Below are 14,168 nucleotides of genomic sequence, written 5' to 3'. Positions count from 1 at the left end.
ATCAGAATCTAAACTGCGGCTGATAAGCATTCCTGTGTTAAATTAAAATTATAAATATGAATAAATAAATGCAGACAGTGGAAAGTTTGCTTTGTATGGCTTAATCTGCTAATATTATGGTATTGTTTTAGGTGGTGGCCTTCTTCACACATGTACGCTTCGTCCCTCTGGTATCTATGGTCCTGAAGAGAGAAGACATTTACACAGGGTGATGGTCTGTACAAGTCCTCCCTTACCCTTCTGACACAAAAACACACTTAGTTTCAACCCCATAGTCAAGATTCAAAAGATTTAATTTGAAATTTGTCTAAGAATCATCCTTACCAGCCTTACCTGATGCACGCACGCACGCACGCACACACACACACACACACACACGCACACGCATACACACACGCATACACACACACACACACACACGCACACGCATACACACACACACACACACACACACACACACAGTTGTGTTAGAATACATACAAGTTGTACTCTACAGCCCAAGTTGTGCTACTGTGCCCAGACCTGTGTAATATTAATGGAGTCTGTGAGCAGCTTAGGTTACAGCCCATGCTTCTGCTGTGACTTTACATATAGTTCAAACGGATGCCTGTCTGTGCTTTGCTGCGACTTTACATACAGTACGAACACATCCCCGCCTGTGCTCCCAGACGTACTGTACATGATGTTAAGAAAAATTTGAAGGATGTGCTAAATCTGACTTTACATGCAGTGTAAACACATTCCCGTCCATCCTCCTTTTAGGACTTTACATGCAGTAAAAAGTCATGCCTGCCTTTGCTTCTGCTCTGACTCTATATTCAGTTTGAACACATGTCCGCCTGTGTTTCTGATGTGACTTTATATTCAGTTTGAACGCATGCCCACCCGTGCTTCTGTGGCAAATTTTCATACAGTGCAAAAGCATACCAGCTTGTGCTCCCACACGTACTGTACTGTATATGCTGTATATAATGAAGAATGTGCTAAAATTACCTTTACATGAAGTGCACATGCATGCCCGTCTATCCTTCTGTTTTGTCTTTACATAGAGTACGACATATTCCCGTCTGTGCTGAGTGTGCTCTCAGATGTACTGTACATGCTGTAAAGATGAATGTACTAAAACTGACTTTTCATACAGTGCAAACTATGTCCGCCTGTGTTGCTGCTGTGACTTTACATAAGTGCAAACACATTCCCGTCTATCCTCCTGTTACGACTTTACATGCAGTAAAAAAGGCATGCCCGCCTATGCTTATGCTGTGACACTACATTCAGTTTGAATGCATGTCTGCCTGTGCTTCTGCTGCAAATTTACATACAGTGCAAATGCATACCAGGTTGTGCTCCTGCACGTACTGTACATGCTAAAATGAAGAATGTGCTAAAACTAACTTTACATGCAGTGCACACGCATGCCTGTCCATCCTTCTGCTACTTCACACATGCCTGTTTTTGCTTCTGCTGTGAATTTACATACAGTGCAAACGCATGCTCATCTGTGCTTCTGCTACAACTTTACATAAGTGCAAACACATGCCCGCCCATCCTCCTACTGCAACTTTACATACAGTAGGGGTTCACAAAGTTTACATTCAAAGGTCCAAATCTGAATTCTCATCATTTTCATAGGTCCGGAAAAACTGGTTATTACAAAAATTGTCAAGCATGGTAATAACTTTATGAAAATCACTTGTTTATATAACAAATCAACACAAATAGTTTGGGAAAAACATAAGTGTATTTTTAATGTAAAAACATTTTTTTAAACATAAACACAAGAAATATGCCAAAAGTAACCAGGTGCAAAATACAGAGCAACCTAATTAGAGAAATGGCAAAGTTTGTTTTCCATCAGATGCATAAACCATGGCAAAAAAAGTGTGGTTGGTTTGCGGAGACACTGACCAAAATTAGGGTGCAGCTATAAGTTGGCTGATGATGCTTGCTATGCTTCTCAATGAATTACGGTGAAATGCCGTTACATCCAAAAGCCAGGGAGCGCTCTCGTGCAGAAACTCAATATGCGCTGCAGATGAAGAACCAGACACACACTGTTAGACATTTTCAAGGATTTTTACAGTAACCTACTGGCAACACTGTTGCCAGTAGGCTACTGTAAAGAAGATTTACAGTTCTAAACTGTATTTCCATTTTACAGTATTTAAATGCTACTGTAAATATGTAATACAGTGTGCTACCGTAAAAAAACCCAGGTTTACAGTATACTACTGTATATTATACTACTTTTCTTTTTTTTATAAATTCATTTTTATTATATTTAAATTAGCTATAATTATTAGATAAAATTAATTTTTACATTTTAACCTACAGATACTGCTAACATTTAATTCAAAGAGACCATTTCAAATATTGAAGCCTTTATTTAAAACAATACAAATACTTTAAGAAGTTTTGTGAAATTTACATTTAAACCATACACATTTCAAATACATTTAGTAATACATTGCAGTAATACATTTAAAATAACACAAATTATAAACATACATACGTTTAACACTGATTACAGGTTTAGTTAATCCAAAAATGATAATTTTATAATTTAAACAATGATTTTCTTTGGTTTTCCAGTTACAATGGGAGTAGTCTGTGACCGCATTATAAAATGGCTCCACATTATACGTGCTATATATTTCAAGTGTCCCAAAGACATACAAAAAGGGGTGATGAAAATATAATCCATATAAATCAATTTTGACCCATCATTTCTCTAAATGAGTAATGCAAGTAAACAGCCATACCTGATGGATAGGATGCTCACAGTCAAATTTACTGTCAGGTCTGCAACAACCAGGATATACCAACAAAATATACACATCAGGAAGAATGTGTAGATGCAGTATTTGGAGAGTCTTTGGCATAGGACTTCACACACCCAATCATGTCTGCCTTTATACGACTTTAAATTATGTCAAGTTACATGGAGTTATGCTTTAATGATTTGGTGTTATACATTTTGCATCCTACTTTTGAAGCTAGAGAGGTGATCATGATCCACTACCACTGTAACCAGAAAACCCATAACACCACAAAATCAGCATCATAATAGCAAAATTAAAATTTTTGTGACCCTTTTATTTAGTCTGGTTAAGTTCTCTTAAAATAGAACTGGTTTAAATTGAAACAATGACTGTCTGTCTTTACATTTATCTTCACATTTACAGAAAAAGGCAAATAACATACAGTGCAACGCAAAGTTTACATTTTTTATCAGCATGTGCATTCCCTTGTTCGAACCCATGGCGTTTTATGATGCTAACACAATGCTCAACCACAGAGAAAGGTTCTAAGACCGTTCCTTGAAAGTTCCCAAAGTTCCGAATAACGTTATGAATGTTTTTGCTTGTAATGATGATAAAAAAAACATTACATTCTATTATTTACAAACTGTTGTAAAACATTATTTCTTAACGTTCTGTTAAAATATTGCATATAAACATTCATAAAATATACTAAACATGTGTTTTAAACATTGTGAGTACATTTAAACATGACATTGTCTGAAAATAAAATGTAACATTCCTCTAACATTCGCACAATCAAGAAACATTCCTAAACAATTTAAAAACTGGACACTTTTATGTTGGCTTAACATTATTGGGACCTTTGGGAACGTTGTTAGAACTTAGAACTAGAACTTAGAACTAGAGGAGATATACTCTTTAGCCTTTACTTACAGTAAATACAGTAAATGTACAGTACTTACCAACTTACAGTTCTGAATGCACATCAAAATGAATTGTCATAAGAAATAATACAGTAGCTTCAAAAAAATACCATACTTCTGGTATAAAATAATCAGTCTTGTTATAAAATAATCCTGTGAGTCCTGTAAGCAAAAGAAAGATGGTCATAATGATTTTGAACCACAGTTTTTACAGTACTGTTTGTTACAGCTGTTAGTTAATTAGGGAGACCTAACTAACCCATATATGCAGCACATACTGTTTCTTATTGAGAAGTGTCTCACCTAATACAAGTTGTTTCACTCAAACTCTGTGAGGTGGTGAAGAAAGGATGGATATTCTGTTGTCCTCTTCATCCTCACTTGTCTCTCATTCCAGTTCTTTCAGTGTATTTTGTTACATCCTCCTTCGTTTATCCTCCCAAAGAATTTTAGACAGCAGAATAAATGCAGGGAAAAAAGGACATATTTAACACATTTAATACATGATGCTAAACACTCATATTTTTCAGTAAATACTGTTTTGAAATGATAACCAGAGTAGATGTACACTACTCGAATCACTGCACATGGCCACAGGTCTGTGTGTTATGACAGTGGGACGTGGTTTTCTGATCGAGGCTGAATATTTACTGTACAGCTACCTTGGCCTCAAAAGCAATGTAATACAAAAGAAAAACACATTTAAAACTTTATTTTATGCTAATTAGGTTTCAGCCTTTATGTTTAAACATATTCACATTTAAAATAAAATGTTTTTCCGATTGGCCACCACAAACACATAACATAACATACGCTCATACGTTGAAGTCGTTTGTAAAACTAAATGTTAAGCAAACTCTTATTATGTTCACATGGACTTTCTAAAATGCTTAACGTAGTTTAACGAATTTGAAAGATAAAATTTAGTTATACACCTTATTAATAACGCATAATTAATTAACAGGTAAAGCCAAGCGGATGAGAATATAAACACAACGTGGTAACTTGCAAATAAGAGTTTTCCTCCCAGCTTCATGTAATTTAGGGTACTTTGTTAAATATGCTTTTTATTAATAAATTATTCTCTCAGGTAACGTTATATACTAAATCTGATCTTTTCATATCATTGACGTATACATTAGGCTATGTTAAGCATTTCTTCATAATAGTTTTATAAAAGGAAAACACTAGCGTGTAATTTAACGCACCGCGCGTGCTCGTAGGCGTGCATACACAGAACGTTAGTATGATTTATTTATTAGGTTTATACTGACTTTGGTAAACTAATATTACCGTTATACGTTAAGCAACGCGTCCGTTTAACGGTTTTAAAATGTCCCGTTCGGGTAAACAACAACCGCGGGTCTGATAATAAATAACTTATATAAACTATTTTACCTTGCTGGTCTTTTTTCATTCTCTCCTCTCGTGTATCTTCAACTGAAAAGCGCCGCTGTCCCAGGGAAAGTCCATAAAGTCTTGTTTGAAAACTCTTCAGTTTATGTGCACACCTGAAATCGGTCCTCTGAACACCTGTGCTGCTACATGGTTCCTTAGCTAAAATAAGTCAACGCCTGTGTGTATACAATTGTCAAAAATGATGATTTTGAGAAAAATAAAATAAGGATTTGTGTGAATAAGGAAAATACCGCCAAAAGACTGTTAGAAAATATACAGTAGCATACAGCAATTTTCAAAAATACAGTAAATTACTGTATATGATGTATGATGTCACAGAAAATTCCCAAAATGCAACGCGATTTACAGTTATGTACTGTATAAATAGTTTACAGTATTATACTGGGTGATAAACAGTAAATAACTGTAAAAATTACAGAAATGTCTAACAGTGCACGCAGCTCCAGGAAATGTTTTAAGGATGACTGTTTCTCAATTCTAAGAACGCAAAGAATGGACTTGCGTTCTCGTGGAGACTGGTCTTGCCAGGCGACCTTGGAAAAACGAACTCAGAAGGTAGCGAGAACACAGAACGCACTTGTGAGAATTGAGATGTGTACGATCTTCCTGCTGGTTATGTGACCTCCCCAGATATCAAGAACACATCCGGGTATTTTCACGCGTCCTCTGTACTTGTGTTCTTGAGAATTGGAATTGAACGTCGCCTTAAATGATGACGTAGAGCGAGGACACAAGGACACAAGATCACTGAAGAACGCATATTGAGAAACAGCCGATATATTTATTAGGGCTGTTCCGAATACCATTTTTTGAGCTTCGAAGCTCTTGTAGAAATCAAATCGAATATACGAAGCTTCGGAAGGAGGGGCTGAACATTTTTTTCTCTTTAATAAAGTCAGGAATCTGTGTGTGTCTGTCTGTCTACAGTTTTATAATGTGGCGGATGTGTTGCTGCGGACCCAAGGGAGTGTAGTACTTTTTTGTACAATATGGACATGTTACACGTTTAGAATTAATAAACTTTAAAAATACTACAGAACAGCGCAAGCCGGATTTATTAGCGTAAATGCCAAAGCAGGAAACGTGCTTTCCGTTTGAGGCGATCTTCCACTGGTGGCGTTCGGTGGCTGTTGGTCTCTCTGCGCCACCTTTAGAGCGGGAACGTGAAGCGCACTTCCTGCTTGGCAAAAGCTCTGCATTAATAACGCTGCAAAATATTTATATTTTATTCGAATCTCAAAACTGAAAATCGAATGTCAACCCACGGAACGAATATTTGAATATTCTGCTCCAGCCCTAATATTTATATTGCTGTTCTTCAAACCTTTTCAGGTATTTTCATGATAATAAAGAATATGTATGATTGTGTTTGACAAGTGTTGCTTTTTCAAGCATTTCAGATCGATAAGGACTTACTGATCAAAAGCCGTAGTACATGAAGTAGCTGTGCATAATATCTGGGTGCGAAATTTGCGTAACGCATACTGTACACTGACCCTCGCCTACGCATAAAAAGTATACCAGGCCTTTAGAGCCTGTGCTCCTGCTGTGACTTTACATATAGTCTTTGCTTCAGCTGTTACTTTACATTCAGTATGAACACATTGTCGCTTATGCTCCCACACGTACTGTACATGTTGTGAAGAAGAATGTGCTTATATAGACTTTACGTACAGTGCAAACACATGCCAGCCTGTGCTTCTGCTGTGACTTTAAATACAGTTTTCGATTCTGTTGCGACTTTACATACAGTCTGTGCTTCTGCTGTGACTTACATACAGTCTGTGCTTCTGCTGTGACTTTACGTACAGTGCAAACACATGATCGCCTGTGCTTCTGCTGTGACTTTACATATGGCCTGTGCTTCTGCTGTGACTTTAGATACAGCCTGTGCTCCTGCTGTGACTACATACAGCCTGTGCTCCTGCTGTGACTTTACATACGGCCTGTGCTCCTGCTGTGACTCTACATATAGTCTGTGCTTCTGCTGTTAATTTACATTCAGTATGAACACATTGCCGCCTATGCTCCCACGCGTACTGTACATGTTGTGAAGAAAAATGTGCTAATACAGACTTTACATTGAGTGCAAACACAACCCCGCCTGTGCTTTTGCTGTGACTTTACATACAGTCTGTGCTTCTGCTGTGACTTTACATACAGTGTGTGCTTCTGCTGTGACTTTACATACAGTATGTGCTTCTGCTGTGACTTTACATGCAGTCTGTGCTTCTGCTGTGACTTTACATACAGCCTGTGCTCCTGCTGTGACTTTACATAAAGTCTGTGCTTCTGATGTTAATTTACATTCAGTATGAACACATTGCCACCTATGCTCCCACACGTACTGTGCATGTTGTGAAGAAGAATGTGCTAATACAGAATTTACATTGAGTGCAAACACAAGCCCGCCTGTGCTTCTGCTGTGACTTTACATACAGTCTTTGCTTCTGTTGTGACTTTACATACAGTCTGTGCTTCTGCTGTGACTTTACATACAGTGTGTGCTTCTGCTGTGACTTTACATACAGCATGTGCTCCTGCTGTGACTTTACATACAGCCTGTGCTCCTGCTGTGACTTTACATACAGCCTGTGCTCCTGCTGTGACTCTACATACCGTATAGTCTGTGCTTCTGCTGTTAATTTACATTCAGTATGAACACATTGCGGCCTATGCTCCCACGCGTAGTGGGAGACTTTACATTCAGTGCAAACACATGCCCGCCTGTGCTTCTGCTGTGACTTTACATACAGTCTTTGCTTCTGTTGTGACTTTACATACAGCCTGTGCTTCTGCTGTGACTTTACATACAGTCTTTGCTTCTGTTGTGACTTTACATACAGTCTGTGCTTTTGCTGTGACTTTACATACAGTGTGTGCTTCTGCTGTGACTTTACATACAGTATGTGCTTCTGCTGTGACTTTACATACAGTCTGTGCTTCTGCTGTGACTTTACATACAGTATGTGCTTCTGCTGTGACTTTACATACAGCCTGTGCTCCTGCTGTGACTTTACATACAGCTTGTGCTCCTGCTGTGACTTTACATACAGCCTGTGCTCCTGCTGTGACTTTACATACAGCCTGTGCTCCTGCTGTGACTCTACATACCGTGTAGTCTGTGCTTCTGCTGTTAATTTACATTCAGTATGAACACATTGCGGCCTATGCTCCCACGCGTAGTGGGAGACTTTACATTCAGTGCAAACACATGCCCGCCTGTGCTTCTGCTGTGACTTTACATACAGTCTTTGCTTCTGTTGTGACTTTACATACAGCCTGTGCTTCTGCTGTGACTTTACATACAGTCTTTGCTTCTGTTGTGACTTTACATACAGTCTGTGCTTTTGCTGTGACTTTACATACAGTCTGTGCTTCTGTTGTGACTTTACATACAGCCTGTGCTTCTGCTGTGACTTTACATACAGTCTTTGCTTCTGTTGTGACTTTACATACAGTCTGTGCTTCTGCTGTGACTTTACATAAAGTATGTGCTTCTGCTGTGACTTTACATACAGCCTGTGCTCCTGCTGTGACTTTACATACAGCCTGTGCTCCTGCTGTGACTTTACATACAGCCTGTGCTCCTGCTGTGACTTTACATACAGCCTGTGCTCCTGCTGTGACTTTACATACAGCCTGTGCTCCTGCTGTGACTTTACATACAGCCTGTGCTCCTGCTGTGACTCTACATATAGTCTGTGCTTCGGCTGTTGATTTACATTCAGTATGAACACATTGCGGCCTATGCTCCCACGCGTAGTGGGAGACTGTACATTCAGTGCAAACAAATGCCCGCCTGTGCTTCTGCTGTGAATTTACATACAGTCTTTGCTTCTGTTGTGACTTTACATACAGTCTGTGCTTCTGCTGTGACTTTACATACAGCTTTTGCTTCTGCTGTGACTTTACATAAGTGCTAACACATGACCGCCTGTGCTTCTGCTGTGATATTACATATGGCCTGTGCTTCTGCTTGAATTTAGTCTGTGCTTCTGCTGTGACTTTACATACAGTCTGAGCTTTTGCTGTGACTTTACATTTTGTATGAACACATGGCCGCCTGTGCTCCCACATGTACTGTAAGAAGAATGTGAAAAATGTGCTCATACAGACTTTACATACAGTGCAAACACATGCTTGTCTGTATGTGCATTCAGTATGAACACACACCTGTGCTGCCACAGGTACATGCTGTGAGGAAGAATGCGAAGAATGTGCTAAAATACAGCCTGTGTATTGATTATTGATCACAGATTGTATATTATAACAGTTTCTTCTTACCTCTCTTGGCACAGATAAATGTGGAGAGGAGGTTGTTTAGCTTTCGTTTTGGAAACCCAAATGCCAAGATGAACTGGGTTCATGTGGATAATCTGGTGATGGCACATGTTTTAGCAGCAAAAGGGCTCACAGCGGAGAAAGCCTTTGTTGCGGTAAAAATTCCTTTTTTAGCCATCAGCAGTTTAAAAAGCACATTATTGGTAATTGTTTGTATTTTTGTTTGAAATGCAAGTTATTGGTGCTTGTTTGTATTTTTCAGAGTGGACAGGCCTACTTCATCAATGATGGGGAGTCTGTCAATGTCTTTGAATGGTTGACACCTTTGGTAAGTAAGATTTAAACATAGGCTTACTTACCTAAACTGTAAATAACATAGCATAATTGCTCATATTTATTCTGTCTATTATAGTAGTAAATCTTTGTTTCTGTAGTTTAAAAGACTGGGCTATAGGCGACCACTGATTCACATTCCTGTGTCACTGGTCTACACAGCAGGTGCAATAAAATGCAAATTTTATCTAGTTAAGTTCATGGCAGAATTGTGCAATTGGGCTAAATTAAATTTCTTGTCTTCTTCAGCAATTCTTATGGAGCGATTGCATGTAGCCCTGAGTCCCATTGTGGAAATCCCATTGCTTCTAACGAGAAATGAGGTAAATTAGTTTCCTTCATCCTACGTTACAGTGTGTTTTACTCTGTGTTTTACTCTGTAATGTTTCTGTAAAGAATCCAGGCAAATAGCAAAGGGTAACACTTTATTTCAATAGTCTATTGTAGACATTCTACTAAATACAAGTTATTTTCAACTACATGTCAACTAACTCTCAGTGGTGTATTAATACGCTGTTAGGGGTAGGGTTAGTAAAAGGGTTTGGGTAAGTAAAACAAATTAAGATGTATTTGGAAAGTTACTTGTGGTAAGTAGAATGTCTGTTAACATTTAGCCTAGCCCCATTTATTCCTTAAGAGCCAAACATGAATGGATTTAAAAGCGAAGTATATTCACTCCTGACTATTCCCTCTCTCTCAAACTTCCGTCAATATTACTGCAAGTGCTGCAAACTAGTGCTCTTCCACCATACAATATAGTTCTCATTTTTATGCGCTTAAAAATATCGCCACGTTTTATTTTGTGCCACCATACTTATGTGTAACTACTCATGTAACAGTCTTTAAATAGGAAAAACATGGAAGGGTTTGGTGGCTTTTAAATTCATCCCTGTTTGTAGCTCTACACCCTTGCCTCATTTAGTATACATGGATCTATAGATATGCAAATTAGTCTCTTTCTCCACTCTTTTGCACCACCTTGGACCATAGATATATATGTAAATAGATGCTACATCCGGCAGTTTCAGACACACAACTGCTAACACAACTACGTCCATTTTTCGCAATGCACATGTGAACTGCATATTTGCAGCACCATGTTTAGTGCTGATGTTTACAGGTTGGTTCTCAAAAATTTTCGACTTCCGGCCCCCCTTGTGTACGGTGCATCCCTTCGTGGCCCCCCAAGGAAAATTTAAGACATAAAGCATTCTAAAACTTACAATTTGAATTAATCAAAACATTTTATTATACGGGTCATTCTATGAAAATGGTGGCTTTCCTGTCCCAGCCCCAACCACCAGGAAAAACATTTAAAATTGTCAGATAATGACACAAAATATATGTTTTTTGTTTTCATTAAAGTGTTTTTATTATTATTTAAAAAAAACATATGCAAGACAGCTATATTGCAAACCATTTATATATATTGTAGAACACAGTCAGTACCATGAAATTGGCTTGTCCCTCGGGTCTGGAGTCGTGGTTTAGTGACATTAAGGGACTACTTAAAAAACTAAAATATCAACTAAATATTATAAATAATCAATCTTAGATATGCCATTGTGTCTGCAGATTTGTTACTGTTATCGTCACTGGTGTTACTGTTGCTGCTGGTAACACCAGTGACATGACGATAACACCAGTGACAATCAATAACACCACTAACTTTTTATCAACATAAGGTTTAATAAAAGCCTCAGAAATTATATTAATAAAGACTTGTTAGCATTTCATTACTGTTTTAATATTGTAACACATAATATTGCTTTCCTTTTGTCATTGGTTTCACTTTGCGTCACTGGTGTTACTGCATGGCATATTGGTTTTCTAGCATCAGAGTTGCCCAGTTTCATAGAATAATATTGGTTTTTGTATCTACCTAACTGTTGCTGCATTCATTAGTAAGCATTTTAAGGATATCATCATTCAATTTTGATCACTCAACCTCAATTATTTCTACTGTTACAACAAAAAACACAATGGTAGAAATAGAAAAAGGTCAGACAGTAGAACTTTACGCATGCCTGTTTAAAGTAAATTATTACTAATCAAGACAATTTTTTAATATTACATTAACTTTTTCTGTATTTGATTATGTATGCAAATTAAATGGTCAAATTACATTCAGGGAAGCCTGAATTGTCATCTAAAATAATAACCCCAGTGACAAAAAAGCAGCACAAGCATTTTTAAATGTAATGTAGTCAAAATATAAAAATACATTAAGCTGTCATTTAAGTTGATTTATAATGTTAAGATGTTGATGGTCACTATCAATGTAGTGCTGATGGTCAGAAACCTTATTTTTCTGAGGATTAATTTCACAGAATTTATGATTAATTCATGTATTTTATAAAATGTCATAAAACTGGGAATCCCCTGGCACAATCTCATGGCCCCAGTTTGAGAACCACAGGAATTTAGCATTCACAATGCACGTGTAAGCATCACAGAAGCAGAGCTGAAGTCCATGTGGACCCTAAAAAATTTCTATGACTCAAACTACTGATTTACTTGTTTAACTGTGACATAAGCTTTACTTTCTACAAAATGTATTTAACATATATTTAAAACATATTTTTGGCCAGAGAAATTTCTATTTTTGCCTTATGGGGCAAGCTTTCTTAGCTGCCCATTACTGAGTGAGTGTTATGTCACCTAATTAATATTCATGATGTAGGTCAACATGGTTTTAATGCATGCCTCCCCTTTGATTATAGACACCAGTGCGATGGTTCAGAGTATAAGACAAGATGTGTCCTGGCTCTTGCCCAGTGGAGATTTTCCATGTAGATACTCAATCTGTAGACTGGTAAGGGGAGAGAGACCATGGGGCATTTGACCGTGCCAGGAGAGCACAGGGCAGAGAACAGAGCAGCTTTATATAAAAGTAATGGCAGGTAAAAGGAGGTCATTAAAGCCATTAGTAAATGTGAAGCCCTCGGAATTTGATCTGTAAAAAGTGAACAGTGACTGGAGCTGTCAAGTCACCAGAACTCTGCATCCAGATACGATAGGCTTACTAACTTACTTACTAACTTAAAAAAGCTCAGAACATACCATTCAAAGCTTGTATCTCGTGACACTAAACACCTGAACAGATGTCACCTGTATGTCTGATTTATAAATAAAAAACATCAGTCCTATCATGTCATCCCTCAGGTCTAAAGTGTGGTTTCTGATAACATGTTCTCTGTCTGACCCCTGCATCTCTCTCAGGTGAGAAACATTGCAGTCAGTCACACCTTTAAAATTGAGAAGGCACAGCGAGAACTGGGTTTCTCTCCTAAGAGGTACAGTTTTACCGACTCGGTGGATCAGTACCTACGGAGCCGACCATCGTGCCCTGCTGTGTCTCCTTCAAACACAGAGTACATCCTCCTGCTGTTCCTGCTTCTTCTGATGGGATTCATGGCCATAATGTATTGCTCTGCACCGTAGGAGTTGTAGACTTTAACCCTCCAGTCCACATCTTCTGCCCAAACCTCATCATACCAGCCTTCTTTAAAGCATACACATATTTAGCTCATAAGTTATTTAGCAGAGCAGAATTAATCCAGGTTTATTCCTTCTAGAGAGGTTTAGTATTTGAGGGAATAGCGATGATAGTTTATGAATCAACAACATATTGAATGACAATATATTTGTCATGATTTTGCTGATGCTATTAAATTAAATAACATTGTAAATACAGCAATTATTGTAGTGCACTATTTACAGTATTTGTTCATTGAGTGAGTCTTTCAAAAGCATCTTTGATGTGTCTTTGCATCAGTGTTCTATTTATTTGCATTCATGCATTTGACAGAAAGTTTAATCCAAGTGACTTGCAGTGCATTAAAGGTATACATTTTTAAAAGTATGTGTGTTCCCTGGGAATCAAATCCATGATCATTTCGCTGCTATCGCAATGCTTTACCAACTGAGCTACAGGACTGATTTGTTTATTAATGCTGAAAAATGCATTGTTTTTTTCATATATTTAACTGTTAAAAATATATGTAAATTTAGCTCTGTATGAATATGTATTGTTATATAGGTGCATATAACTTAAGATTATTAAATGTTATGCTTATTTAGCAAAAAACTGTGTGAAAACATGCCTTGATTATTTTGTACTTGACGTATTGTTTGCATTATACAATATTAGAAAATAGCTTACAACCCTCCGTTCAAACCCCATCCAAAGTTCATGTCTGATTTATGTTGTACTGAATATAATTAAATGGCTAAATTAATTTTATTTTCACAAATCTGTGCCTGTCTTAATCTAAACCTTTATTTTGTCAGGCACCAAATCAGATTTTAGTCCAAGTTATGTGAATGAAAGCTTGAGAATGGTGTTAGTTGGACATTGTTGGTTTCTGCATGTTCTCCCTGTGTCAGCGTGGGTTTACTCAGGGTACTCTGGTTTCCTCCCACATATATATATATAAAATCC

General features: G+C 37.6%; 1 protein-coding gene and 1 long non-coding RNA gene across 2 annotated transcripts in view; one reads left to right on the top strand and one right to left on the bottom strand.

Moving 5' to 3' along the window:
- sdr42e2 (short chain dehydrogenase/reductase family 42E, member 2) overlaps window positions 1-14,144 on the top strand; it is a 32,613-nt gene extending 18,469 nt beyond the window's left edge. The window contains exons 8-13 of the mRNA XM_065269187.1: window positions 132-214; window positions 9,409-9,546; window positions 9,654-9,719; window positions 9,826-9,889; window positions 9,974-10,047; window positions 12,947-14,144. Coding sequence (XP_065125259.1) covers window positions 132-214; window positions 9,409-9,546; window positions 9,654-9,719; window positions 9,826-9,889; window positions 9,974-10,047; window positions 12,947-13,168 — 647 coding nt within the window. The 3' untranslated portion in view covers window positions 13,169-14,144. The remainder of the gene's footprint in view (window positions 1-131; window positions 215-9,408; window positions 9,547-9,653; window positions 9,720-9,825; window positions 9,890-9,973; window positions 10,048-12,946) is intronic.
- On the bottom strand, window positions 2,387-5,442 carry LOC135750397 (uncharacterized). The gene is made up of 3 exons (XR_012336480.1): window positions 5,087-5,442; window positions 3,992-4,113; window positions 2,387-3,850 (listed from the first exon to the last, which is right to left on the bottom strand). It is a non-coding gene; the product is annotated as an uncharacterized lncRNA (long non-coding RNA).
- Window positions 14,145-14,168: the final 24 nt, after the last annotated feature.

This window comes from Paramisgurnus dabryanus, chromosome 3, assembly GCF_030506205.2.
Source record: "Paramisgurnus dabryanus chromosome 3, PD_genome_1.1, whole genome shotgun sequence".
Classification (NCBI taxonomy): Eukaryota; Metazoa; Chordata; class Actinopteri; order Cypriniformes; family Cobitidae; genus Paramisgurnus; species Paramisgurnus dabryanus.
Note: the sequence above shows the minus strand (reverse complement) of the source record. Positions and strands in the feature narration are given on the sequence as shown.